The sequence below is a fragment of the Micropterus salmoides genome, unplaced genomic scaffold (genome assembly GCF_014851395.1).
Source record: "Micropterus salmoides isolate LMB-PRFRI ecotype aquatic unplaced genomic scaffold, ASM1485139v1 Ms_hic_scaffold_1, whole genome shotgun sequence".
In the NCBI taxonomy this organism is placed as follows: domain Eukaryota; kingdom Metazoa; phylum Chordata; class Actinopteri; order Centrarchiformes; family Centrarchidae; genus Micropterus; species Micropterus salmoides.
Window position 1 is genome coordinate 47,442,791 of NW_024040040.1, and position 27,285 is coordinate 47,470,075.

At 42.1% G+C, this 27,285-nt stretch overlaps 1 protein-coding gene across 2 annotated transcripts; it reads left to right on the forward strand.

Annotated features, from left to right (window-relative positions):
• Positions 1-8,087: 8,087 nt before the first annotated feature.
• Positions 8,088-22,176, forward strand: ptchd1 (patched domain containing 1). 2 transcript variants are annotated; one of them, XM_038731890.1, is made up of 5 exons: positions 8,088-8,564; positions 8,850-9,433; positions 12,916-13,630; positions 19,260-19,978; positions 21,056-22,176. In XM_038731890.1, the coding sequence occupies exons 2-5, from the start codon at positions 9,020-9,022 to the stop codon at positions 22,154-22,156; spliced, it is 2,949 nt and encodes a 982-aa protein (XP_038587818.1). In that variant the 5' UTR covers positions 8,088-8,564; positions 8,850-9,019; the 3' UTR covers positions 22,157-22,176. The 2 variants fall into 2 exon arrangements, with proteins under 2 accessions (XP_038587818.1, XP_038587827.1); XM_038731899.1 differs by having other exon boundaries at positions 8,088-9,433.
• Positions 22,177-27,285: the final 5,109 nt, after the last annotated feature.

The following is a 27,285-nucleotide window of genomic DNA, read 5'->3' on the forward strand; positions in this document are numbered from 1 at the left end:
TCCATACATTGTAAGAACAGAGCTGTGAACATTCACATTTCATCACCATCATATAGTTGTTGTGTTCAATGTGTTTGCAAACAGTTGCCTATTTACACTTCCATTACAAGACACATTAGCGTTCATTAGCATTTGAGGGTTGTAGAAATAGTTTTCTCATTCTTTTTGCAAAGTTTCTTCTCTTTAATTACATCTGATCTTCTGTTCTTTTGCCTTCTGTATTGAACTAAACTCAGGGGGGTATCTTGTATTGTATTTGATATAATTCTACAATCTGGGATGGCTTGCACTTGAGCTACGTGTGCAGAGGCATTTATTTTGCCATATTTGAATATTCTTAAATCCCCAAATAATCCCATTGTTTTCCCATGGCTCAGTTTTTAGCAGTGTTGCCTCACAGCACAAAGGTCCTGGATTTGATTCCTGACTGAAGGAGGATCTTTCTGTGTGGAGTTTAAATGTTCTCCTTGTGTTTGTGTGGGTTTGCTCCAGTTTTCCCCATCCTTAAAAACATGTATGTTTAGATTCATTTCTCCAGTCAGTCCCCTTGACCAATGAACTGGCCTGGATCTGGCGTTGGTCCTCGGGCGCTGCCCAGTGGCTGCCGACTGCTTCTAATTAAGATGCAGAGAATGGATATTTCATGCGTTGTACTCTATATGTAAAGTTTATTTGTCAAAGTGTTGTTAATGACTCACGCTGCACTCAGGGGTGCCTTATGACGATATACAGTGCAGTATGAGATTACAAAGAGTTGTAGATACTTTGTTACACTATATTGCTACCTTTAAGTATCTTTGGTTGTATTTGGGTATTGAAAAATGTTGCAAATCAATATGCAGCAAGGGCATAAAATTTAGTAGGGGCAGTAGGAACGTGTCCCTACCAATATTCAGTAATAACTGAATTGTCCCTAGCAATAATTTTGTACGTCAATTTCTAGTCAAAGTATTTGATACACAAACGGTTAACAGGTCTCGTCCTCTTTCAACGAGTCCATTGTGTTTTTAAATTTTGAAAGATTATGTCCTCCCTCTGCTGCCTACCTTTTCCTGACCCTCAGCAACTTTATGTTTAAAAAGCAACCATATTGAAAAATCTAGTGAGTTATTCAGACCATCAGAGGGGGAAGTGAGAAATATACAAAAGTCAGATTATATTGTTGGCTAATTTATTCCCCTGCATGCACTGTGCACACGCAGGCAGATGTGAGCGTGAGTTACTATTGAACAGGGACGCTGTATGTCTGTCGCTCTGAAACTTCACGAGAACACAGTAGGAAAAGGTGGGGTGGCAGATAAGCCATAGACTTGGTAGTAACGACATCGCCGCGCGATTTTGCTTTTTTACACATGTATATACACAGATAAGAAGGAACCAGCCCACGTGGAAGCGATGACAAAGGTGAATGATCCTCACACACGCACAAATGACAATCTCTACCTGCTGGGTTTGACAGATACCATCCACTCATGCAGCTCTGCTTCTGTCCAATAGAGGGCAGGGAAAACATGCCTTCATGGCCTTTTCAAGGTGATGTACACGTTACAGATGGACCCAATGGTCACACAGATTAAATGTAGCTTTCTGAGAGGTGAAAATGGTTCCTCTTAGATATCACACTCACCGTGCAAAATCTCAGGCACTGCTGAAGTCATCTGGCCTCTCCCAGTTTTCTTTATCAAGCCTGTCTCACTCTTTATCTTTTTCTGGCTCCTGTGAAAGAGAAACAGAGTGAGCATGTGATACGCTTTTAATCTGCATCCGTCTGCATCTATCTTCTCTGTTTCTGGCTTGTAACTGTAATCAAATCTTTGTGTCTCTAAGAGGCCATGAAGATGACTTTGCTCTATTTCTCATCTATGCCCCTCCATATGACCTCCCTCTTCCATCACCCCCCCTTACAGCATCCTTCCTGGCTTTGTGAGCTAATGCCCAAATGACATTTAGAAATTATGAATGCCACTGACCACCACGAAGATGCAGGAAATTGATCACAGAAATAGCAGAGAGGAAAATACAGCTGAATAAATGGGTAGAGATGGATGTGCAAGCAGCAAAGTTGGATGATATATATGTATGTGAATGTATTCAGTCTTCTTACGGCATACCAACAATTATAATAAATAATAATAACATTTTGTGAGTGTTTTGTAAATCCTAAAAAAAAGACCAATCCAGACCATTTTTCTTCTGCAGTAACCAACGGTTTTGCTGTTTAACTTTAAAGCTGCTCTATTCAGTATGTTTTTAAATTTGTGAAAGTGGTCATTCGTATACCTACTGAGAATTATTACCCAATTCTGTTTTTCCCCCCAGCTCCACCAGGCTAAAGAGCCAAATATTTTCCTCAGGAATTGGTTGTGACCAAAAACAGAGCTGAAAGAGATTGAATATTGGACTTCAGGACATCAGGTTGCCAGAAATACAACTCCAAATGAATGCTCTCGACCATATCAACCATATATTACCATATATTGTTCTGCTGTCCTCAAGGGGTAAAAAAGTGAATACAGGTTTAACTATAACCTTAAACAGTATCCATTAATTTGCATTAATTTATTTTTGTGAGTTATGTTCACGTGTACTCTAAAACAGTAAAATGATTTGTCCTATACGATTATATAGAGTATTATATCTACTATATCAAATTTTTAAAACTTTTTTTGTAAGTATATTTCCACTCAAACATTATGCTATTTTTTAACATTAAAAACAAATTGGAACATAACCTGTGAGGTTAAATAACCTAAACTACACTAATACTGGAACCACTGATAATGTAGGATGTAAAAAAAAAAAAGTCAACTTTATTTGGAGCATTTTGAAGGACGGTATTTAGGTTATATACTTCTGTCTGAAATGTGGGGATTTGCATAGCATTTATTAAAATGTGCAAATATGTTTCATATAGATAGACGTTTTAATATGACCAGTTAATTACAGTAATTAGCATTTAAAAAAAGACTTTCCGACTAACTTTGCATTGCATTATGACTTTTCTAGTCTGAAGTGTAAAAATCTGTCAGCTTTGCTGCATTTGAACTGACTCAGCCACTGTTTCACCGACGCTCAGCAACTTTACTTCATTTAAATTAGAGGCGCTGCCAATTAGAGCCTGTGCTAATTGTTATTGTGGCAGTGTAAGTGGTTATCAGAAAGCTTACAGTATTCTGATTTAAGTATTTAAATATTTCATATTCATATTCAAACTTTAGTGGATTATATGTTTCCATGTCTGGAACAGCATTTATGAGAAAGAGGTTGGGTGATATGGTTTTAATTTCTTATAGTGAGTGAAGTTTCCATCCTAGAAGAATGCCGATCTGCTGCATCCCAATCCGGCAACCATATGCGCTCACCATAACTGTGGATAGATGGATAAATAAATAATACAGAAGGAGGGGGAATAGAAATGAAAGGACAGACTCTTTATTAATGGATGGCCTCCACCAAAACAGATGGATTGGGGGATGGGAGGGGTGGAAGACAAGGAGGGTGAGCAGGTTCCAAGGAGTATGAGCTAAAAGAGAGAAGACTTATTCATGAATGTCCAACTCTGCGTTCATATATCCATTTAGCTTTCTTTAATTATGAAGGGCGGATGTCATGCAGATAGACAAACATAAAAGCAAATGAATGTGGAGCCCAAATCCGGACACACACAGTGACAGCCTGTCCACAGTAAAGTCATAAGAGGTGCTCTCCTCTTTGCTGTCCATTCAATTTCTCTCAGCTGTCCATCTTGTATCCTCCTGTGTGTGTGTGTGTGTGTGTGTGTGTGTGTGTGTGTGTGTGTCTGAAATGTGTAAGTGTATTTGTTGGCTGCAGTTTTCTACCCCTGGAGGATTTTCCCCATTTCTTTCCCTCCTTCACCTCTGTAGGTGCAGAAAATAGCCTTGCAAAAACGGACACGATATCAACGGACTCCATTCATTCTCTCCACCTTTCTTCTTTCTATCCTACACACACACTATTCTGATTTCTATAAATCCTTTAGCGACACTAATTAGTACTTTTGTTATCAGAAACTGCCCCAGGCCCCCTATATCTCTGCTCATTTTCTATTCTGCTCTTCCTTCCTCCCCGGGGAGACACTTACTCATTCATTCCTTCACCACTTGTCTCTCACTGGACTGGTAATGGTGGATTAAAGGCTAATTGAAGCTTAATTGAATAATGCATTAGAGCACGCAAAAGCACATGCATGCAAATGTTTTTTTTATCTTTTATCTAACTTGTTCTAGGAAACATTTGTCACGGACACACTTTGACACATTTTCTCAGCATGCTGGTTAACCCACATGTGTATGTTCACTCTTTGTTTGTTCAATCAGTTGTGGAGTGAATGCTTTGCTCAAGACCCTCTAGACAGTTGTTATGAGCATTACTTGCTTCCATTCTTTGAGATCTTTATTGCTTGAATTGAAATGTCGAAGTGGTCTTTGGAGTGATGAGTGAAATATCTTGTTATTCAATGTCTCATCGTTTTACTGTCTCGTATATTTGTCACAATCCTGTCCTGAGTGCTGTGTTTTTGGGTTTTTTTTTCTGAGGGTTTGGGGTTAGTCCTGTCATCTGTTCCGTTTAGTTCTGAGTTTATTCATTTATCAGTTAGGTATCTGTTATATAGTCTGTGGTCTTGTATCCAGTCTTTGTGATCTGTGTTCAGATCTGTGTTGTTCTGTTATCTCGTCTCCCTTAGCCACCCTGTCTTATTAGTTAGAATCCCTTTTGCTGTGCTGTTAGTTTAGACTTAGTTTTAGTTTGCTTGCTACCTTTAGTGTGCGTCCTCTACCTGATGTTATTGTTTGTCTGGTTATTATCCGTCAGTTGGTGTTTAGTGGTGTTTTGGTATTTTCCTGATTTCAGTTCTGTTCCAGTCTCATGTGTTAGTTTCTGTACCATCATGCTTGAGTTCTGTCTGTTTGTCTATTTATGTTCTCTGCCAGTTTCATTAATTAATCTGATTTTGTTCATTCTGCTCTAGTCTCTGTGTAGCCTTTATTATTATTATTCATCCACATCTTTAAATTACTTAGTATCTGTCTTGTCTCATATCTTAGTTCTTAGTCCTGTACCTCTAGTTCATGTCTTAAGTGTTTATTTCTGGTTTTGTGTTGTTTTGCCCAAGTTCTGTTTAACCTTAGCTTCTATCTGTGTTCCTTGTTGGTGTTAGTTTATTTGTAATCTGTCTGCTTGTATTAGTTGATTTATATTACTCTGATGTTTAGTGTTGAGTAACTTGTGTTTTGTCTTTTCCCCCCTCAGTAATCTGCCTGCCCGCTAGTCTCTCTGTTTCCCCCTGCTCTCTCTGCCTGCCTGTGTCTCGTTGGCCTCATGTCCCTCACCTGTGTGTCTCCTCCCAGCTTGTTAACCCTGTGTGTGTATATATCCTTGCTTGTTTCCCACAGTCCTTGTCCGGTCATTGTCGCGTGTATACGCTCTGTCCCTCGTTGTGGTTATTGCTCGTCATTCCCTGCCTGTACCCTGTTGTTTCTGCAGTTTTTGGATTGTTCATGTTTTCTCTGGAAGAGCACCCTAGAGGACTCTTAAGTGCAATTCATACTTCTGCGTCAAATCGATGACGTAGGTGACGGCATAGGATACAGGGCTACACAGAGGCTACGCCGTCGCCTGACGTGCACCTCATTCAAAATGTAACTACACGTCGAGTCAACGCGGACCGTAAGCTCTGTGATTGGTAGCCTCGCAATGCCTCCAAGCTGACCGGAAGTACCCCACGTTTTAAAGTAACATTTACTAGCTGTTTACTAGCTGTAACACAGTGAATCAATATATTTGACCGTCGCAACCCGAGCGAAATGACTCGTTTCGCTATCAGAATGTGATCCATTCTGTCGGTAACATTTGAAAAGGCTACACCAGCCGCACATATACAATTCTACCCCCATTTACATTAGCGGAGCGCTAAACCGGAAGTTAGTGTCAACACAGTAGTCGCTGTAGCGCTACTGCTGACTAGTGTTTGGGGGTGTAATTGCAGAATGATGGACAGACCTATGCACAAGTATAAATGCATGGCTACGTGCGTAGCCTACGGCGTAAGTACGCACGCAGACCCTACGCAGGAGTATAAATGGGCCTTTATCAGCCAGGCATTTATACTTGTGCGTCGGTGTCTCCATCGTTCTGCAATTACACCGCCAAACGCTAATTGGTGGTGGTGGTAGCACTACAGCGTCCACTGTATCGTCATCTGCTGGCTAACGTGAATGGGGGTAAAATTGTATACGTGCGTCTGTTATTTCATTTATTTCAGTTATATGTCATTTCGCTCAGGCTGTGACAAATATATTGATTTCCTGTGTTACAGCCACTGGTCTGGCCACTAGTAAAATTTACTTCAAAGCACGGGGCATTTCCTGTCGGCTCTGAGGTATTGCGAGGCTACCCAGCCAACCAATCAAAGTTCTTACGGTCCCTGTCGCCTCAACGTGTAGTTACATTTTTGAGGAGGTGCACATCAGGCAACGGCGTAGGCGATGGCGTAGGGTACGGGGCTACGGAGAGGCTACGCTGTCCATTTGACGCAGAAGTATAAATTGCACTTTATTCTCTACTGGAAGGACACCTTAGAGGGCTCTTTAACACTTATTCTCCACTGGAAGGACACCCTAGAGGGCTCTTTAACACTTATACTCCACTGGAAGGACACCTTAGAGGACACCTTAGAGGGCTCTTTAACACTTATACTCTACTGGAAGGGCACCCTAGAGGGCTCTTTAACACTTATACTCCACTGGAAGATAACCTTAGAGAGCTCTTTAACACTTATACTCTACTGGAAGGGCACCCTAGAGAGCTCTTTAACACTTATACTCTACTGGAAGGGCACCTTAGAGGGCTCTTTAACACTTATTCTCCATGGAAAGGACACCCTAGTGCACTTTAAAACGTTTTCTCTCATGACTTTGTCAGGTACATTAAAAGGACATGGAAGTTTTTAACTGTAACAAATGCATTTTTCTGATATACCTGGTAACGTGTTGATGAGTTGTTAGTCATCACAGAAATTTTAAAAAGACAATCACTTAAAACATCTTCGTAGAATAAAATTTTAGTTTAAAAGATACAATGCCTTTGTAAAACATTTTCCTTTTTATGAATCTGAGCGTACTGTCATGTAGAGGAAGTAAAGAAAAGTGTTTTTGTGTCTGTTTTTAATCCAAACAGCGTTTCGTCATTTACGATATCTGGGGAGAGGAAGAAGCCATTAGTGGTCCCATGCAGACAGACAAAATGCTGTTTGGCTATTTGATTTCATGAGTCTGAATACAAAGACAGACAGACGGACAGTCAGACAGACAGGAGGGGTGTGATCTCAGTCTGTCTGCACTCATTATTCTCTCTTCCATCCCCAACCCCCCTTTTTCTATCTCTCTCTCTTACTTTAATGCCACTGTGTCAAACACCTCCACACCATAAGCAGATTGGGAGTCAGCAGGTGTGTGTTGGTATGTGTGTGCGTGTGTGTGTGTGTACGTAATGTGGGGTGGTGCACTATCTGTGTACGTAAGTGTTTTTGGGGGGATGGGTGGCATCACTATTGCCATGGGAACCAAGGCTTGTGAAAAAGAAAGTAATTTGTCTGGTTTCTATGGCAACGTGCTACACAACAGCAAAACCTAAGAGATGCTTAATGCATCTGCAGCAAGGCTAAGGACACTTAATATTATGTATGTATATAATCATATGAGCAAAATACAACCAGCTGCACAGATGTCAAAGAATGAAATGTGCATTTTATCCTCCAGGAAAAAGAGACAACTATGTTGTCATAATACTCATACTTTTCAACATACAAACATACTTTTCATATGTTATGAGAAAAGTCTATCAAACAATAATTCTGAAATACATTTGACGATTTTCTGTCTTTAAAAACGACACTGGCCTATAGGGGGGAAAAACATCTTTACTTTATTGAGATATCATAGAGAATACCCTATAAAGCAGCATTATCACTTTTACATGAATGCTGACAGCACTATGTTAAATTCCTAGATATCACACACACGCTGCCACTCACTGTGTTGATTTCTCTGCATTGTAGCGGCGCGGAACGGCGAGAGGCGGGGCAGAGAGGGGGACTGAGAGCGGCTCTAAAGACACGAGAGAGAGAGAGAGAGAGCGAGAGAAACTGTATGAAAGCCGGTAATTAGTGACGTGCCTTCCCGACGAGGAGAGCAGTCGCTGCTGTGAGAGCAACCCGGTGGCGAACGAACAGGGGCTCCGTCAAACCACCGGGGCGATGAGGGGAGAAGAGGACGGACGACAGAAAGCCTTCTGCCGCAGAGGAAACCCAGATTAGGCTGCTTTGACAAAGAGATCTACCGGCATCCCCGGTGCATGCACACCGCGTCAACTATCCTGCGACTCGCACCTATCCACTGACCCACCCACCTCGACCACCCATCAGGTTGTGTGGTGACTCGGTGATGTAGGGTGGAGCTGGACGCACAGACAGCCGGCAGTAGCCTACAACATCTTGGTCTGATCTCCGTCATCACCGGGTCGGTCCCCCCAGTTCTCATGTTTAGGTATGTACAGTCTGGCTTCAGTTTAATGCAACCACAGGGTGTACAGGGTTCTCTGCAACCTGTTCGAGTGCACAAACAAAACTAATGAAATCGTTAGTTAATCTAATAGACACTTTGGCTCTGCGATTTTTCTGTTGCGCACAGAGCCATGCAGCTTGCAGGTGGCACTCAACGCAGTAGGGTAGTGGCTATTAAATGCAAAGTATGCTATCAATATGCGTTCTAACCGCAGAGCAGAGAAATGCTGGATCATTTAGCAGCTTTCTGTCCTTTGTGCTGTTCCAGCGGATGAGCGAACCCCCGGGAAAGCGGCGCACCTGTGACCGGAGGAGGGTTGGATTCTCTCCGGCTGGTGACCTCCTGCTCCGGGGGACTAATCCTCCCACCACCCGGCGTCACCTCTCCTCACCTAGACGGACAGCGACGCAGCCCATAGATGCGTCCGGCAGTCCCTGATGCTCGTCAGTGCTCCGGGGCTTTCCGGTCGGTGGGAGAGGCTCGAGCCGCGGCCGCGCGCTAGGATGCTGCGCCAGGTGTTGCACGCGGGCCTGAGGACCTCCTTCCACGCGCTGGGTCGGTTCGTGGCGAGCCACCCGGTGTTCTTCGCCTCGGCACCGGTACTCCTCTCCATCCTGCTGGGGGCCAGCTTCAGCCGGTACCGCGTGGAGGACGACGTGGAGAGCCTGCTCGCGCCCAAGCACAGCCTGGCCAAGATAGAGGGCAACCTGGTGGATAGCCTGTTCCCCGTGAACCGCTCCAAGCACGCGCTCTACTCTGACCTGCAAACACCGGGCCGCTATGGGCGCGTGATTGTTACCAGCCGAAAGGGAAGTGTGCTGGACCCTATTCATCTGGACACTATATTAAAGGTATGCACATAACATTTCTGAAAAGCCAATGCACTGCAATGGTCTCAGACCCTGAAAAATAAACTAATAGCCTATGGAATAATTAAAAAGTGCCCTTAAGTAACACAATTAAAAGCCTCTCAAATAGCCTACAGTTAAAATTAAATATAGAAAGACAAAAAACAACCAGAACACATGCTTACAATAAAGGACACCATTTGATAATTTAAAAAGCTCTCTCAGAAGCTTTGAAACCCATTTGTACACTGTAAAGGTAGAATATTTGACCATTTATATTATGTGCCCTTGATGCATAAAATAAAGCCACACTGCATCTGCAGAGTCCAACTTTAAAAACAAGTCAATCCTAAGTCACATTCAGAACACACACACACACACACACACTCTCAGGTAAAGGTCATTGTCTGCCGGCAAGATCACATGTACAATGCAAGCTGTCCTCATGTACAATGCAAGCTGTCCTCCGCATTCCCAGTGATTGATAGTCATTAAATAGAACAACATGGTCCCATTTCAAATCAAAGCATTTTAATTACAAAGTGGATTTAGCTGTAGCTCAGAGGCCTCTGTCTCTGTGTTGGTATTCCTAAATGGATTTATGAGTATTAGCTTGACACCCCTAGAGCAATTAGCCCAAGGATTTTATGAATGTATGCGGCTGACTTGACGACTAATAGGCCTGAGAGTTCGTACATACCCAGTCATGTTTCTGTGTGTCTGTCAAATATGGTTATTGTGACCCACTTTACGTTGGCTAAACCCAGAACGAAGTCTTAGTCCATAGAGGACTGCCACAGTTAGACAGCGCTCTGCATCATTTACTGCGAACAGGCTGCGAGAGAGAGGGAGACACACGTTGGTGCATAAAAGAGAGTGCTGTGAAAGGAAAAACTCACTGTTACATAATCTTACACTGTTACATATAATCTGTGAGGTTCAAGACTGTATTTTACCTTTTTTGTGTCTCCACTTGCTTCCAGACTGTCTTGTCTACATGTGCATCAGTTTGTGAGTTCCTTCGCTTCCCAAAATGCCATTGAACAACCCTGTGAGACTGGGTCTGAACTTGTTGCATGAGAGAGAGATAGCAGTGATAGCCAGACAGGATTTCCACTTGAGTGACACCCATTGACTGCACTGGATTCTGGTCTATTCACGCTTCTGTCAGTGAAGATTCCTCTTCTATGATAGATATCATCCTTTTTATGATTAATTAGTGGCTGTGCAGCATTGTGAGTCAAAAGATGTTTTTGCTCTTTGATTTAGAAAAAGTCAGAACACAGCCTTACCTTTGACACTGTTGCTCAGAGATATAATTTCCTTGTTCTGATAAAACTGCAGTGTCACATAGTATCCAGTCATCCACAAGACTCCAAAAAAGTTGTCACCAAACAGGCTCAGACAGGCAATGATGAAATTTCCAACAATTGATTTTAGTCAGATAGCAGCATGGTTCTATGGATGACAGTGTTGGTTTGTTGGTCAGTCCATCACTTTGGTCCAGACTGTTATTAATATTATTCGATTTTCAGTTTTGATCAACATTATGTAAGATTTGTTGTTTCTGTGTTTGATTTGGCACCCATGGTATTTCACCGTTGCCAACTTTGCTAACACAGCCAAACATCAAGCAAGTGCGACAACACAAGACACTGCAATGTTTCTTACTTGTCCAACACAGAAAAAATGCCAGCTTGGTGTCTGTCTTGCAGTCTTTTATTTCACGAAGCTCTTGCTTGGTCACTTTTTTTCCCTACTTATCGTCCTCCGTCAACATCTTCTTCTGTCGTTATGTCCATAGAAGCTGCTAAGCCCGGTTCGGTTGTCCGCAAGCCCGGCTCCGGCACTACACCGGCGCCGCTGTCCACCTGCAGCAGCATACTGTTGCTTGAAACTTGGTGGCAAGCTATCCAACAAAAGATAACTGCAGCTGACGCAAGAGCACTTACAGTGACGTTACCAATGTCCGAGTGTGTTATCTAGTAAGTTTGCTAACATCAACTCGAGATTTATAGCAAGCGGCTAAACCTATGTCTGTTAAACCTCTGGTGGATTTGACAACTTTGCTAACACAGCCAAACATCAAGCAGGTGCAACAACACAAGACACAGCAAGCCAGCTAATAAGTTATTAATTTCTAGTCCAACAGCAAGAAGGCCAGCTCAGCATCTGTCTTGCATCCTTGCATCCAACGAGTAAAAGCCAGTCCGGTATTTACTCGTGCTTGGTCACTCTGTACTATTCTCTTCCTCGCTTCCTCCGACATCTTCTTTGGTCTCTTTGCTGACTCTGCCATGATATCCATCTGAGAATACAGAGCTAGCTTTGTCCAAAGAACTTACACTTTACATTATATACTCTTTGCTACTTCTTATAGCTTGCTTGCTGAACAGTTTTGCTGAAGTGCTATGGTGCCATAAAGCATTACACTGTTCTTGCGATAAAAATCCGGGATTTCAATTGAACCAACTTACATTGATTCTTTCAGCTCTTGCAACTGACCAGGATTCAACGGCCTGTGTCACAGTGATTTGTCTCGTCTGACGTCTTCCATGCGTTTCTGCGACTCTGTCGGTCAATCACGATTTCCTTTATGTTCAACCACAATACTGCACGTTTTGTAAAACAGTTGGTAAAGAAGAGCCGGCCCCTTTTTGTTGTTTTTTTGTTGGCAAATGTGAGATGTTGATATAACACGTCTGCTGCGACTAAACAAGGAAATGACAAGCTGACGTATGACAACATTTGGCAGGAAATGGCGATGATAGGTCAAATTTCGGGAAAAGGTGCAGTGATTGGCCAAAATTGCAAGAGCACTGAATTCACAGGGATTTGTTTAATTTGTTGTAATAGTTACAACGCAAAATCCCAAAATAATGTTGCTTTAAAAATCACAAAATGCTTATAGATTTCATTAAAAATCTGAATTAAATTACGTATGTGAGTATAAATGCTAAAAAGATTACTGATTGGATCTTTAAAGTTCATTTTTGATCTGAGGCACTTAAATCAGGAATTTTAAGGTCAGACGAGGAAATTACTAACAATAATAAAGACAGATTGACAACAGTTGACAATGCAAGGAAGGAACTTTAAAAATAAATCAACAACACCCACCCCCACTCTCTCCCAAACCAATGCAGCAGTCTGAGACGGGAGACAGCTCTGCCCATATTCGCTGTGGCAGAGACTGGCATCAGGCCTGTTGCTTAGTAACCAGCACTGTGGATGCTGGCACTGTTGTGCTCTTGCCATAGAAACAGAGAAGGACTCTGAGACCACTATTGTTACTCTGTCGAGTAAGACACACACACACACTCCCCCACATATCTGTCCTTATTCAGCATACAGAGTTTTGATGTGCAGCACAGAGAAAAACTTTTTTTTGCGCCAGTTTATTGTACCAAAATTGGGCCACTGGCAAGCTAACTTCTTTATTGTTTGTGTGTGTTTGCATGTGGGTGTGTTTTCTCTGCACACAGCTCCACAGGCGGATCTACCAGATGCAGGTGATGGTCCCAGCCACAGGCTTCAACAGCTTCAACTACTCCTTCTCCTACCTCTGTCTCCCCGACGACAAGAACGTCTGCATCATTGACGACATCATCCGTGCCATGGAGGAGATCCAGTCTGCTCGCGCCTCCAACCGATCCGTCCCAGTCCTGCGGTACCCAATCACGCAGCTGGCAGATGGAAGGCAGGCGTACATTGGCCACCAACTGGGTGGCGTGCAGGGCTGGGGTCCCAGCGGGGCGGTACGTGGTCCGGGGACAGGAGCCAGGGGAGAAGGTGTACGTTCTGCCAGGGCGTTGCAGCTCACCTACTACCTCCAAGCCCGCGGCAGCCTGATGGACCGGGTGGCCAGCCAATGGGAAAAGGCCTTCTGTGCTGAGTTACAGCAATTTGCAGCGTTGCACCCTAAACTGGGGCTGTACCCTTCCACTTCCTCTTCTCTGAGGACAGACTTCCAGTTCTCTTCGGTTCTGGCACGCCGTCCCCTGTTGGCCAGCTTGGGAGTGTGTGGTGTGCTGGCCGTCCTCTGCTGCTCTATGAGGGATTGTGTGAGGTCTAAACCCTGGTTGGGTCTGTTGGCTCTGCTGTCAATAACACTGTCAGGCCTCACTGCTGCTGGGATACTCAACCTGACCGGGGCCACCTACAACTCTACGTACCTGGGAATCCCTTTCGTCATGCTTGGTAGGTTTAAAACAAATACATTTGATAGTAAAATAACAAACACACAAGATATATCTTACCCTAACTCTGCATGTCCATGTCTTCATCCTCCATTAGTCTGGACATTTTTGGATGGACACTTTTTGGAGAGTGCATGGTTGCTGAACACGGGTAAAATTTAGGGGGGAAAAAACAACAAACAACGATGGTTTAAGGCTCAGAGAAATCAAAGAATAGTGTAGCCAACACACGGGATGTGGGAGCTACGGTGAGCAGTGCCATTGCTTTTATATCACAGACTGCCTGTGTTCGCCGTCTGCTTTTTCAGTACGTGTGAGCCTCAGGCTGAATGCCATTTCAAAGTAGACAGGTAATCAAAATGACTGACAAGTGGTGGGGCATGAACTTGGCTTACTGAGGAGTAGGGTGATGGCACTAACAATACATTTTTTGACTAGAGGCAGAAAATTCATCCAAAGGTTCTGAAAAAAGTAAGTTAAGTTATGGTTCTTCAATAGGAGTCTGGAACAAATCCAGAGCTGGAACCAGAAGGTTTAACACTTTTTTACTTTAATAAAGGACTAAATTGAGTTCTAGACTAGGCTTGCTGGATTTCGGAAGTGCATCTGCCCCCCCCCAGTGTTGTAAATTTATGAAACAGCAATTCAACATTTCGAACACTCGAACTTCTCTCTCAAACTCTCTCTTTTATTTCACAGTTACTTTCACATATAATGAAATTACATTTGTTACTTGTTGTACATATAGTATGACATACAAATGAGTGCAACACCACGAATGTCGTCAAGGAAAGATGTCAGCTGGTGTGCCCAATTCTATACGTTGTTCGACCACTAACCGCACTTAACTTGTCTTCATATGACTGAAAACATGTCAGAGATGCTTGCTCAGCTACATACATGTACATACTACATGTTAACAGAGACTATGCTCATTAGGGTAGCTGCTACCTCAGTTAGGGTACCTGCTGATACCAAGTAGCAATTTTTCCAAAATATAAAATCTGTATATCTCACTGTGCAAAACTCGATAGCTTCATTTTATGTAAGGCACCATGAGACCAGGGACTGCTGTGGCACCAAAAGCTGAGTCAGTGGCCAAGTGTTACTCAATGGATGTAAATTATAGCAGAAACACAGAATTTTATAAAGCAATGAAGAAACTGCACTGCGGATTGATCACAGCCTATGCCCTATCCACTTACTTGGGCCAGGGTGTCCAGATTAACCATGATTCATAGAAATATTGCAGACTTGACGTCACAGTACTTATAACCAAAGTCCACAAGGGGCAAGCCTGCAAATCTAGAGGCTGGACATGTTTAGTTTATTATAGGAGATAAAATTATTTAATGAGAAAGTAAGTCTACAGACTGCAGCAGTGTTTTAAAAGAAGAGACACACTTGCATCTGTGAAGAACTTGAGGCAAATAATTGTTTTTATTCACAAATACATTGATAATGATTTAGGAATTAACTTTGTCAAAAATCAGCAGGATGACAAACAATCTCCACTCTGGAAGCCACAGTGACAGTTTCAGCAGTCCAGCGTGACCAATTATGCAGCTTGCATGTGGAATAGAAGCTTTAAAATGTTATCAGAGTTTACCGAGTTGAGTTAGTAGTTTAAGCAAGTCAAGAACAAAGAGAAAGAAAAAGAGATTAACAAACTAGGAGAAAAATGAAAATGTATAAAATGGATAATGTGTGAACGCCTACTTGGATTTTATCTTGAGTGCATACATGGTAAATACTGTAGGGCGTGCTGTATGTAACCACTCACACTCACATGTAGTCTATACCATAATTACTCTGTAATGTGGAGGAGGAAAGGCTGCTGTTAGGCTTAAAATAACTGTAGGGAGAACAGACGAGACGGGGGAATAGAGACAGAGTTCGATGAAATATCACTCTGAATGGGGGCCGAGAGAAGGATTCTCTAAGTAGAAAATGAAGTTAAACTGTAGTTAGAGGGACGGAAGGTGGGCAGGGGGGGATTTTTTAGGATAAAGTGGGCAAATGGGAGGACGTGTGAGGAGAGAAAGATGGATGTGATTACACAGTACAGAATGAGATAGTATGAAGGAGAGGAAGGGGGAGAAAAACAGTTTATATTTAATGTATGTAATATGTGGATTTTGGATATTTTGCATCTTTTCTCTTCCAGAATCAGACATAATTTTTTTTCACATGTGTGCTTATTATACAAAAGACAAACTGATGTGTCGATGGGGGAAATAGCTAAAAATAGCTTGTTCCATTAATTGATTTTTGTTAAAATGGCGTAAATTGATTATGAAAACGTTTTTGGACAAAGTGCTAATATACAGTATATCTGTCATCAAAAAAAAAACCTAATTTAAATCTTCCTAATTTTCCTCCCTTAAGTTGAGACTGCTTGATTCTATGTCAAGTTACTTTACAGGCTTGAACTACAAATGCATTTAAGAAGTTTAGCTTACTTTGTAAATAGTTAAAAATAAAATGTTAATTTCTTTAAATATATGTATGTATTCCTCAAACTCATCAATATTGAAAGAAAGTGTTTTGGTATTGTTGCCAAAATAGGTATCATAGTGATACTGTTTTCTACATTTATCTGACGCTTTTATCCAAAGTGACTTACAATTGCTAAGTATGTCACCTCTGGAGCAACTAGGGTTAAGTGTCTTGCTCAGGGACACATTGGCGGATGTGTCACAGTGGGGAATTGAACCCGGGCCTCTCACACCAAAGGCATGTGTCTTATCCACTGTACCATCACCACCCACATTTATGTATGTATGTACATATTAAAAATGTACAAACTATACCCAGCCCTTGTGTTTGCATGGCTGCATGTTTGTACTGTATGTCTAAACTGTAGTCGCGCTTTCCATAACGAACAGTTTGAAGTTTATGACACAGCATTATTATCAAGACACTGAAATGGTTCAAGCAAAATGACACGACCTTATCTTATGAGTATTTTCTCGCGTGTGTGTGTGTGTGTGTGTCCATGAAAGCACATTAGCTCGTCTCAAGCTCTGGTAAATATCAAAATCCTTGGCTAAGTGCTGTCCAAAGCCTCTTTTTGCTCTCATCTTCTCTCTGCAACATTAACCCCCCCCTCACACCACCCCACCTCTTTCACTGTCAGTCACTGTCTAATTCCCTCTTTCAAATACGCACAGACACACACACACACACACGCACGCACGCGCACACACATCACAGGTCTGCAGACTTTCTCAGTTGCACCCACGCCTGAAGTGTCGGTGCTTTATGTCTCTGCTAAGGTGCTAAGTGTTTTGCCATGGTGAGGTCACTTGGGGGTTGGAGGGGTGGGGGGGATATGATACTGGTGACTCACTGGTGCCATGGTAACCACAGAATAGGAAACCATTAAAAACCATTTGCCGCACGTAACTAAACATGTATGTGCATGTACGAGAGACTGGACATGCAGGTGGTGCACTCAGTCACCTCAAATTGATGTGTATTATTGAAAACAGCATTAAAATGCATTAAAATACTTTAAATCTATTCAGAATGGAAGCTTTGTATTTAATTTAATATTTTAAATTTGTTTTAATTACATATTATCTGTATCGAGAACGGGGAACCTGTTCCAATTTCTCAACTAGAATTGAATTAACAAAAAATGCATTTCCATGGTGTCTTAGATCTGTCATTTCACATATTTCCAGTTCAAACAGGATTGAGGTGTGACATTATGCAGAGAGGACTGTTAAAAAGCAGGCAGGCTGAGTTATTACACTTCCTTGATCAAAGTTGTGATTCCTCAAAATGAACATATTGAAGCAGGGAGCAATCACAGCAAGCAAAGGGAAACTAGTTGGTTGGAATGGAAACTAGTTTTCGTGTCATTGCAAATGGAAAGGGATAACTGTGTTTTTGAGGAAATCAACATTTTTTCCTCCTCCGCCACACAAAACCAATAAATGAGTTTTGTGTCTGTGTGCAGTTGGAAGGTATTTTTAGCAGCTTAAGTTCTTCTGATGTCTGTGGGATCAATAGCACGTATTCTTTAAAGAAGGGAAATATATTGTTAAACCTCCTCAAAGATGCTTATGGCTATTGTGTAGCAAATGGCTGCCTTTAATCACCCACCAGACACTGAGAAACATTCGCATTCATTTGTAGTCGTGTTTCTGTAGAGGATAGTCACTCCCCTTTTAGCTCTGTGGGGCCGGTCACCAAAATGTGTGACCTATCAGATTCTGTGACCCCAATGGGAAGTTAAGCGCCAGAGGCTTTGTTGACGATGTGAAGCGGCTGCAGTTTGGTTGGGTTTAGGCACCAAAACTACTTGGTTATGGTTAGGAAAACATCGTCGTTTGGGTTTTCAAGGTATCAAGGAAGTTTATTTATCATTATACACAAGGTTTTATAAAAGAACATTTGTAGGCCCTTCATGCTACCCACACAGAACTTAATAGATTATTAAGTGTATATTAAATTACGGTAACATATTAAATAAATTAAAACAAGACTATGTATACAGCCATTTATATACATACAAGTGTACACCCAGAACATTCTGCAGTGAATATTTTTGAATTTGTGTCTGGGGTGAATGTAAACAGCAGCAACAAGATGAAAACTGGTTTCATCTTCACATAAAAAAGTCAGCACGGAGTCCATTAAAATGTATTTTCTAAGTATTAGTGTAAGTAATTTCTGCCCCACTGCTGTCACGGTAACGTAACGTTACACCACGTGCCATCTAACGTTCGGCCATTTCATATTTTCTGTTTATTTAACGGCGACGTATGAGCAAGAAAACAGCTGAATCTTACATTACAGACAACAATAACAGTACAGTCTGTGAATTGTTTCAGTTGTTTTCTTTGCCCCACACTGATGCCGAAATACATTTGATTATCATACTGCATTACTCAATATTGAAATAAATCCATGTCAGAAACTTTAATTTAATTTACTTTATTTAAAATTTTAAGTAAAGTAGCCTAATTAATGTTTATGTTATTATCACAACACATCAGTGACGTGGAAATTTGATTCATTTTAAGATTTGCTGCTATTGTCATTATTCTAATGTGCTTCATCAGGATGATTGAATAAAATATTGATTTATTGATTAGACATGTTTTTGAAATTTATTTTGGATCAGTTTGTTAATTGAGTAATAGGCAACTTTTTTTTTTTAGAATACACAAAATTAGTCGTTAGATTAATCAACTAAATGAGAAAATAATCATTAGATTAATCCACTTGAAAAATAATCGTTATGTACAGCCCTAAAAGGTAGAGTAGGCATTTCTAATATATATATATATATAATATTTGTCAGTGAATATCTACTGCTAGCTGTCTGTTCTGTGTGTGCGCTGAAAAAAAATCCAATGTTTGATCACAGCCCTGCCTCTGTAAATGGGTAACAAACAAAATATCTCAGACCAAGCCATGCCACGCTTCTTCCAGCCATGATTCCAGTCTTATCTTCTCCGCATGTTAGCTTCACAGCAGCCAACTGTAGCGACAATTTGCTAACCACAACTTAGCTAACGTTAACGTTAATTGGCGTGTCGTTGTATTTGTATGTGTTGGATTTCTCCAGAATCGCTTATCATTCAGCTTACATTCCTATTTCTGTTTCCCATCAGGTCACGGGCTCTTCGGCTCCTTTGAGATGCTGTCGTCATGGAGGCGAACTCGGGAGGACCAGCATGTGAAGGAGCGTGTGGCGAGCGTCTTTGAGGACGTCATGCTGCGGTTCTCCGGCTCCACCATGCTCCACCTGATGACCCTGGGCCTGGCCGCCTCGCCGCTCACCAACATGGAGGCTGTCCGGCTCTTCTGCCGCACCGCCGCCTTTGCTGTCACAATTGGCTATGTTTACATGTTGTCCTTCTACAGTTCCTGTCTGGTGTTCACGGGATACTTAGAGACCGGGTACAGACATGGCTGCTTCTGCCGGCGAGTCCCCAAACCCGACCGGCTGGACTCCAAACCGGCCTGGTACAGGTGTCTAATGTACACTCGTTATCAGGATGAGGCTCAAACAACCAACCCACCAAACGAGGTCGATCACAGTCACGATCACGCAGCAAACCCTGACCTAACTCACACACATGCACACACACACCCACATACGGCGAACAACATCGCCGCGCATTCACACAGCAATGTGGCTAACTCCACACACACACATCCACATCCACTCACACATTCCACGGTTAACACGGACCCTCAGGACTCTCACCTTTTGCTGGGGTGTGTGAGGCGTTGCTATGGAGACTGGATCACTAACACCTATGTCAAACCCTTTGTGGTTCTGCTGTATTTGGTTTACATCTCCTTCGGACTGATGGGCTTCCTGCAGGTGAGGCCTAAATACAACAAGCAAGATACAACAATGTAATTATGTTGCACATGCAAGCGCGTATGCAGACATCTCACTCTTTTATTTGATGTTAGCATCACAAACACATAGCTAGAGTACCATCAAGCACTGAAAATGGAGAAAAGACAGGTAAAACACTTAAAATGGTAAAAGAGTTGAAGAAGAGTAAACAGTTTCATAAGGCAAATGTTTTTTGCAGACTACTGAAAGCTTTTTTTAGGGTGTAGACACACTAGCATCAGTCTGTGAATATCACGCAATATTCCCACAAGGAAGTGTTTTCCTGTTTTGATGTAAACTCTGGCCATCTCTGGCAGACTCATTGGTCGTAGTTCACTTGCGAAAATGTGCACGATCGACCAACAGATTGTGTTTGATGATAGACAAGTCATTATTCTAGGATTTATTATCATTATTATAGTGCCACCAGTCTGTTTAGTACAATATTATAACAAACTGCAAATAACACCATCTCCATCATTTAGACCGTTCTCATCACTTTGCTTAATATTTATTTATAACCCACAATGAAACTTATCAACAGCACCATTTTCTGAATGAAACAGGCATGAAACATGTCCATAAATATAAACTAACTAAACCACCTTATATTAGGCACAATAGATCCAGAAGTGGCGACATTTTGAATTATAGTTTTGTAATTTGTGAAATAACAATAATCGCATTGTATGTAATTTAGTTTGATTGACAGATGTGTAGCTCTTGCAGTTAAAACTGAGTTGCCATAAAACTCAATTCCTGTCCAAATCTTAGGAGACCATTGATCTATCTATATCTGGATCATTCCTTGTTGACTCCGTTGGTCTTTAAGACATTTGTTGGTTTTCCTTGGTTTGTTAGGTCACTCCGTGGTCGCTGAGCAGCTAGTATCTTGTGAAAAAGAGATGCCAGTGCACATACTGTATATATTTGCATAATTCAGTTTTACACAAGACTGCAGATGTACACAACCACTTTCAGACACACTAAAATACATGTAAGAGAAGCATAAACGCACTCTTTGACCTGTAACAAATATGTTTCTGTTGTCGACAGGTGACGCAGGGTTCAGACCCCAGTGCACTGGTTGCCATGGACACTGCGACAGTATTGTACACTCGTGCACAGCAGCGTTACTTCAGCTCCTACTCCCCCGTCATTGGATTCTACATCTACGAAAGCGCCCCCTACTGGAACGCCTCGGTGCAGCGGGACCTGCTTGAATATGCCAAAGGCTTCCAGCGAATCAGCTGGCTGGAAGCTTACCTGAATTACCTGTCCGATCGCAACCAGTCCACCAACCAGCCGCGGGAAAACTTTACCCACACACTCCGCAACTTCTTTCTCCGCGAGCCGCAGTTCGCCCACTTCGCCGATGACATCATATTTGCAGAGCGCGGTCAGGGCGAGGAGCCTGATGTGGCGGCGTCTCGGATCTTCCTGGTGGCCAAGACGACAGAGAACAAGCGCGAGGAGATGTCAGTGCTGCTGGACACGCTGCGACGCCTGTCACTGACCTCACGTGTCCGCTTCCTAATCTTCAACCCCTCCTTCGTCTACTTGGACCGCTACGCTGCAGCGGTCAGCTCCCCCCTCAGACACTCACTGCTGGCGGTGCTTTTCCTGTTGGGTCTGTCCTCGCTGGCCGTTGTGGACCCGCTGGTCGCTGTGTGGCTGGGCCTCACCCTGCTCTCCGTCCAGTTCGGGGTGCTGGGCTTCATGACCTTATGGGGTGTGGAGCTGGACTGCATGTCTGTGTTGTGTCTGATCTCAGCCTTGGGACACTCAGCAGACTGCAACGGCCCCCTCCTCTGCGGTTTCGCCTCGGGTCGGGGTGAAAGCAGGACTCGCTGGGTTAGAGTGGCGTTGGAGAGACACGGGGTCCCCTCTCTACAGACGCTCATCTGCTACGGCGCCGCCCTGGTGCCTGTTGGCTCTGTACGTTCCAACCTCACACACACACTGTTCCGCTGCCTCACCCTCACGGCCGGCTGCTCGGCCCTGCACACGCTTGCGTTCCTGCCCACCCTCCTCACATTCCTGCCTCCCTCCAAGACACGGGGGCACGGGCCTGAAGGAGATGGTCAGAGACAGGAGGTGGAGTGTGTTGAAATGAACGACAGCACTCGAGTGGTCGACCAGATCACCACTGTCTGAGCACTGGATTTTATTTTGGGAGGGGGCGGGGGGGGGGGGGGGGGGGGGCTTGGTTGTCATGGTGACTGCCAGTTGGGAATTGGTTCACTGTAGTCTGAGCAGCCGCTGTGCATGCTGCAGACAAGATGCTGAGGAAGACGGAGTGTCACTGAGAGAAAGATAGAAAAACTAGAAGTAGAGGGTCAAGAGAAAACAGATTCAAACAAGTAAAGGACAGACATATGGTAGTGAGGACGAGAAGGGAGAAAGGCCGGTTTTCCAATGCAGTGTATCCATGGTTACCTGCTTGTTGCTAGTGCTGTGTGGTATATGAACGAGCTCTTCCCCAAACCAAGCCAATCAGAAGTTAAGGATCAGATGAGGTCAGGCCTGGATGTGAAGTTATCACAGAGGAAGTGCCACATTTTTCACATCTCCAAAACTTGCTTTAGATCTGATCACATTGTTTGGCTACTGCTGCCTGTTCGCCATATCAAGATGCACAAATACAGCTACAATTACATGAGGCAATCATCTGTATGACTTGAGTATTTCTACTTTAATGCTGGACAAATAAAAGTCAAATCAAGAAACCATGGTTTTGGCTTTGATGCAGATTTTTGGTATAGTAATGTGGGAAATGGATGGTACCACCGGATGGTACTTGCTCACCTCGACTTTTTCCGTTTTCCATTGGACAAATCTGGTACTTGGGGTCGTATTACAGAAAGTTCCTAACCTGCAGATCCTATCTTAACTGTTTGGTAACCATGGTAATAAGGGTTAGGACCTGATTTAGGAAAAAGGCCATTACAGATACAGAACAGTTCCTAAGTCAATGTTCCTTTCCTAGCTTTGTAAAATCTTAAATAAACTCTCCTAACTTTAGGATAACTGTTAAGCTGTCCTAACTTTTACTTTTCCACCAGGTGGTGTTTGCTAACTTGTTTAATCCACACAGCTGCTCTTTTAACACTTTTACAAAATTTACAAAATGACAACAGGTGGAACTTATTAATTGATTCTACCGATGTGTTTGATGACAAAACACTCATTAGCAGAAAGGCTGTAGGTGATGTAACGCTAGATAATGTCTCATTATATAAAATAATGTACAGGCTTGATGTAACAAAAGTACCCTATTGCAAGTCTTTGATAGAAGGAGATCATTAAATTCAAGAAATACATGAAAAACATGATGATGTTAGCCTGCAGCCTTCCGTCTTAACTTAAGACAGGAACCTTCTGTAATACGGCCCCAGGTATCTGGTAGGTTTTTCAGTATCACCCTTTGTCAAGGTTCCAAGCACACTGAGGCAATACCAAAAGGTGACACGAAAACACTGCAGACTGATTGGTCAGAGAGAATAGTCACTTTTCACTGCATCATCATTGCACGCACCACACCGGTTGTGTCCTGAACAAACCTGCCATTTTTAAATAGTTAATCCAGAGATTTGCGAGATAGTAACTGTAACCATACTCTCTGTACTTTTCCTACTTTATTAATATGGCAACCCGCAAATCCTATGTGTGGAGAGGTGCATTGCCTGTGGTGTGTTTTGTGTTGAAGATTACGTCACAGCAGTTTCATGCGGCGTCGCTATGATGACCAGCTATATTAAGGGGGTACTAAATCTGCCACGGAAAACAGAGGCACCAAAAGCGCTTTGAGTAGAGGCGAGCTGAGGCGAGTTGAGCTGGTACCAGCAGTGTGTAACTGCAATAAGAGGGCACTCTTTGTATTTTTAAATGGAGTAGTTCACACCAACATTTGTTTTAAGTCTGTAACTTAAATATGATGGGTCAAAAAATGTATTTTAACCATTTAAGCAGTCACAGCTCATACGTACATGTGTCAAATGGATTTTTTATGTTTTGAAACATCTGAAAAAAGACTGGTTGGGATTATAACAATGACTCCAACCTTTGCAGAATGAATTGTCTTTGAGTTAAAAGTGCTTAGCAAATGCCCCAGGGTGCAACTACATTGATAAATGCATACAACATGATATTGGGGTCATGAATATGCATGTTTTCATGCCTTTAGTGGTATCTAGCCATGCTGTTAGGTGTGGTTGTTATCTGCTGAGGTTTTGAGATTCTTCCTAGTGTAGTGGAGTGAATGGAATTTTACTTTTAAAATACCTTTAAAATTTTGGAAGAAACGTGGCTTTTCTGGAAGCAGTGTCCCAGTTTTAATTGGAACTACTTTCTACAGAAGAAATAGTCCCTTTAAAAACTCCATACGGTGAGTTCTGGACCCCTTTTACTTATTTCCCATCACTGCGTCCAAAAACGCAAGCTCTCAATTTGTGTTTCTGACACTAATTAGGCTTTCAGTATGGGCTAAGTTAACAGACTAGCTTGGTTTACTCAACAGTCTTAAGATTTTCTCCATCCCCACAATGGTGACTGAGTACTGTATGGGCCTGATATTTGGTCCCAACCTGACCCGTGACCTAAATCCAATCAATTCTCTCTCTTCAGTACAATAGTGCAGTACAGACACTGTCTGTTCTGGTGCTATATACAGTAGGTGTTACCATCATGATTAAAAAGTCAGTATTAAAACAAATAGAGTATGTAGCCATCAACAAATATCAATTAGCCAACCACTACATGTCCACAGAAAAAAAACCTCAAACCTTTCCTGGTAAGTATCTTTCATGACAAAGCACAACCTAAAACAATTAGATGAATCACAGCAAGCAACAGAAAATCAAAACCGATAACTGACTCACCACTTGATGTGAGATAAACACAATTACTGTAAAAATGCTCACTTACTACTATAAAAATGAGGATACGGATACTAGGGCTTTTATCACTCAGAGCTTTAAGCGATGATGAATTTTCACTCCATTATAATGGTCTGAGTGCAAATTTGTTAACCAGGAAATGTTGTCAGCACCTAAACTAGTGTTTCTGATCCATAAATTGGTTTGAATTAAAGTATTGTTCCCTTTCAGCCTCATGCGATTCTCCCCCCTGAAGGGAAAGGAGCCTGTTGCCTTTTACTCTTTTATTCCTGGACTCATCTCTGTGGCTGGAGGTCTGTGTGTGGGAGTGCTTTTTATTGTTAATCCATTCTTTTCTCTAACGCTTGCCTGAATGAATGTATTGTTCAGGCTCTATGCAGGCGCCAGAACTGTCAGTAAGACTAGGGCATGATCCCTCACCAGCTTCCCACTCATGAGCACCGCCAATTTGGCTTTCTTAAGAGCACCTGCACGACCTTCAAGCTGGAGGTACCACTAACTGGGGGCTGCGTCATCTTTTGTAAAACATGGTACTTACACAATTACAGGGCTGAGTACAGTTCTTATGAATATAATCCACACAAAGGGTGCTGCTCTGGCGCATGTAGAAATGGGAATTGTGGGAAACTACCCGGAAAACAGTGCATCTTCAGAGCAAAAGTCCAACCAATAAAGTCATAAAATCTTTTAAAGCTTATCTCCCGTCCTTCACAATCTCAGACTCAAATACAGCACATCAAATTCAGTCCTTTCTTTTCATAACTAACAGCCCATTTGTTCACACTTAAGGAGAGAAACACACAGGATGCGACAGAACTGCTAGCAACCGCAGTCGCTTGTGTACAAATCAATCTTCCACTGAAGTTATTTTAGGTTCACAAATAAAGTAGGTCACTAAATAAGCTTTGGAGTTTGATATGAGATGCAAAATATTGGGGTGCAATTAACTTTTATGTGTAATAAATACAAGGAAAACAAGGAACTGAGGTAATTGACTGGAGGACTGAGGTGAATTGAGAAGCTGTGGTCCTACAGTATGTTGCTTATAAATATGAATTTGGTAATATTTTGGTTACATTTCCTAATTTGCACTTAACAGTTTACTGCTGATGCTGATGGGGATGTTTTTCGTTTTGCAGGTAAATTTGGTGATGTCCCTCTCTCACACCCTCACATTGAATTTTATTTAATCTTTTCGCTCATTTAGGTTTACATACAGTTTTCATGTTAATTCTTGACATACATTATTTCTAGATGAAGCACACACATTGAGTTTATTGTGAACACTAAGTTTTATCATCCTTAAATTGCATTCATATAATTTACTTACTTTAAATTAATGTGCTGCTGGTCTTGGGTACGTCTGGCCCCCACCACACGAAAGATGTGACATCTTCTTCTTTGTCTCGATACACTAAAATACTTTTGAGCCTAAAAGATGTCTATGATGCAGTGAGCATTGTTAAATGCCAATACCTGGGCCCTGGACCATACAAAAACACCTGCAACAGCAAAAGGGGGGCCTTGGGTGAGAGCCCATTTGCAAGTTTAGTTTAGAGTTATTTTGTTTATTTTTGTCAAATTTAATATTGACTGTTTGTCTCGTGTTATTTTGTCCACCCTACCTTTGTTTAATTGATTTGGCCTGCCAGGATATATGTTCCCCCCTGTTTGTCATTTAGGGAAGTAAGATTTGTGTTTTCTGGGGTCAGATAAATCACCTGTTTCTGTTGTAGTTCACTTTGCTGTATTTTGAGTTCAGTTATGTTTTGTTTTTCTTTTAGGGCCCAATTTTGGTAAATAAAAAAAGCCTTTAAAAAAAATCCCAAACACTGCATCCTGTGTCCCGTCGCTCGGTCACTTACATGTACAAATTTTAACCTGTATGTCTGTACCAAATTTCATGACAACAAGTTAATGAGACATTACACTAAAAACCCAAAATGCCAACCTAATTGTAAGCACTAACAGAAAAGTCACAGGATCACCAAAGTCAGTGGGATGCATCATCTTGGCACCATGAATGTCTGTACAAAATTAAATGATTATCCAAAAGTTGTTGAGAAATTTAAAAAGCGGTAGACCGTATCGCCAAGTCATGGTAAAAGCCACATTTTACCGCATTGTATGCCAATCTTGCTTTCTGACCTTTGCACATGCCATACATCGGTGCTTTTTTCTTCCAGCCTTTAACCGAAATTTCATTGTTGGTCCATTGGTCATAAAATCTCTTTAGTGGCTAAAGTTTGATCGTTCAAGATCTTAGCCAAAAAAAAAGCTGGAGAGTAGTTTTCAGTTGCATTTTTTTTTATTACGGGAACCTGAATCACCCCAGTATTTTCTGGACAATTGGAAAGTACTACCCAAGATTGGGCACTTTTTGGGGGA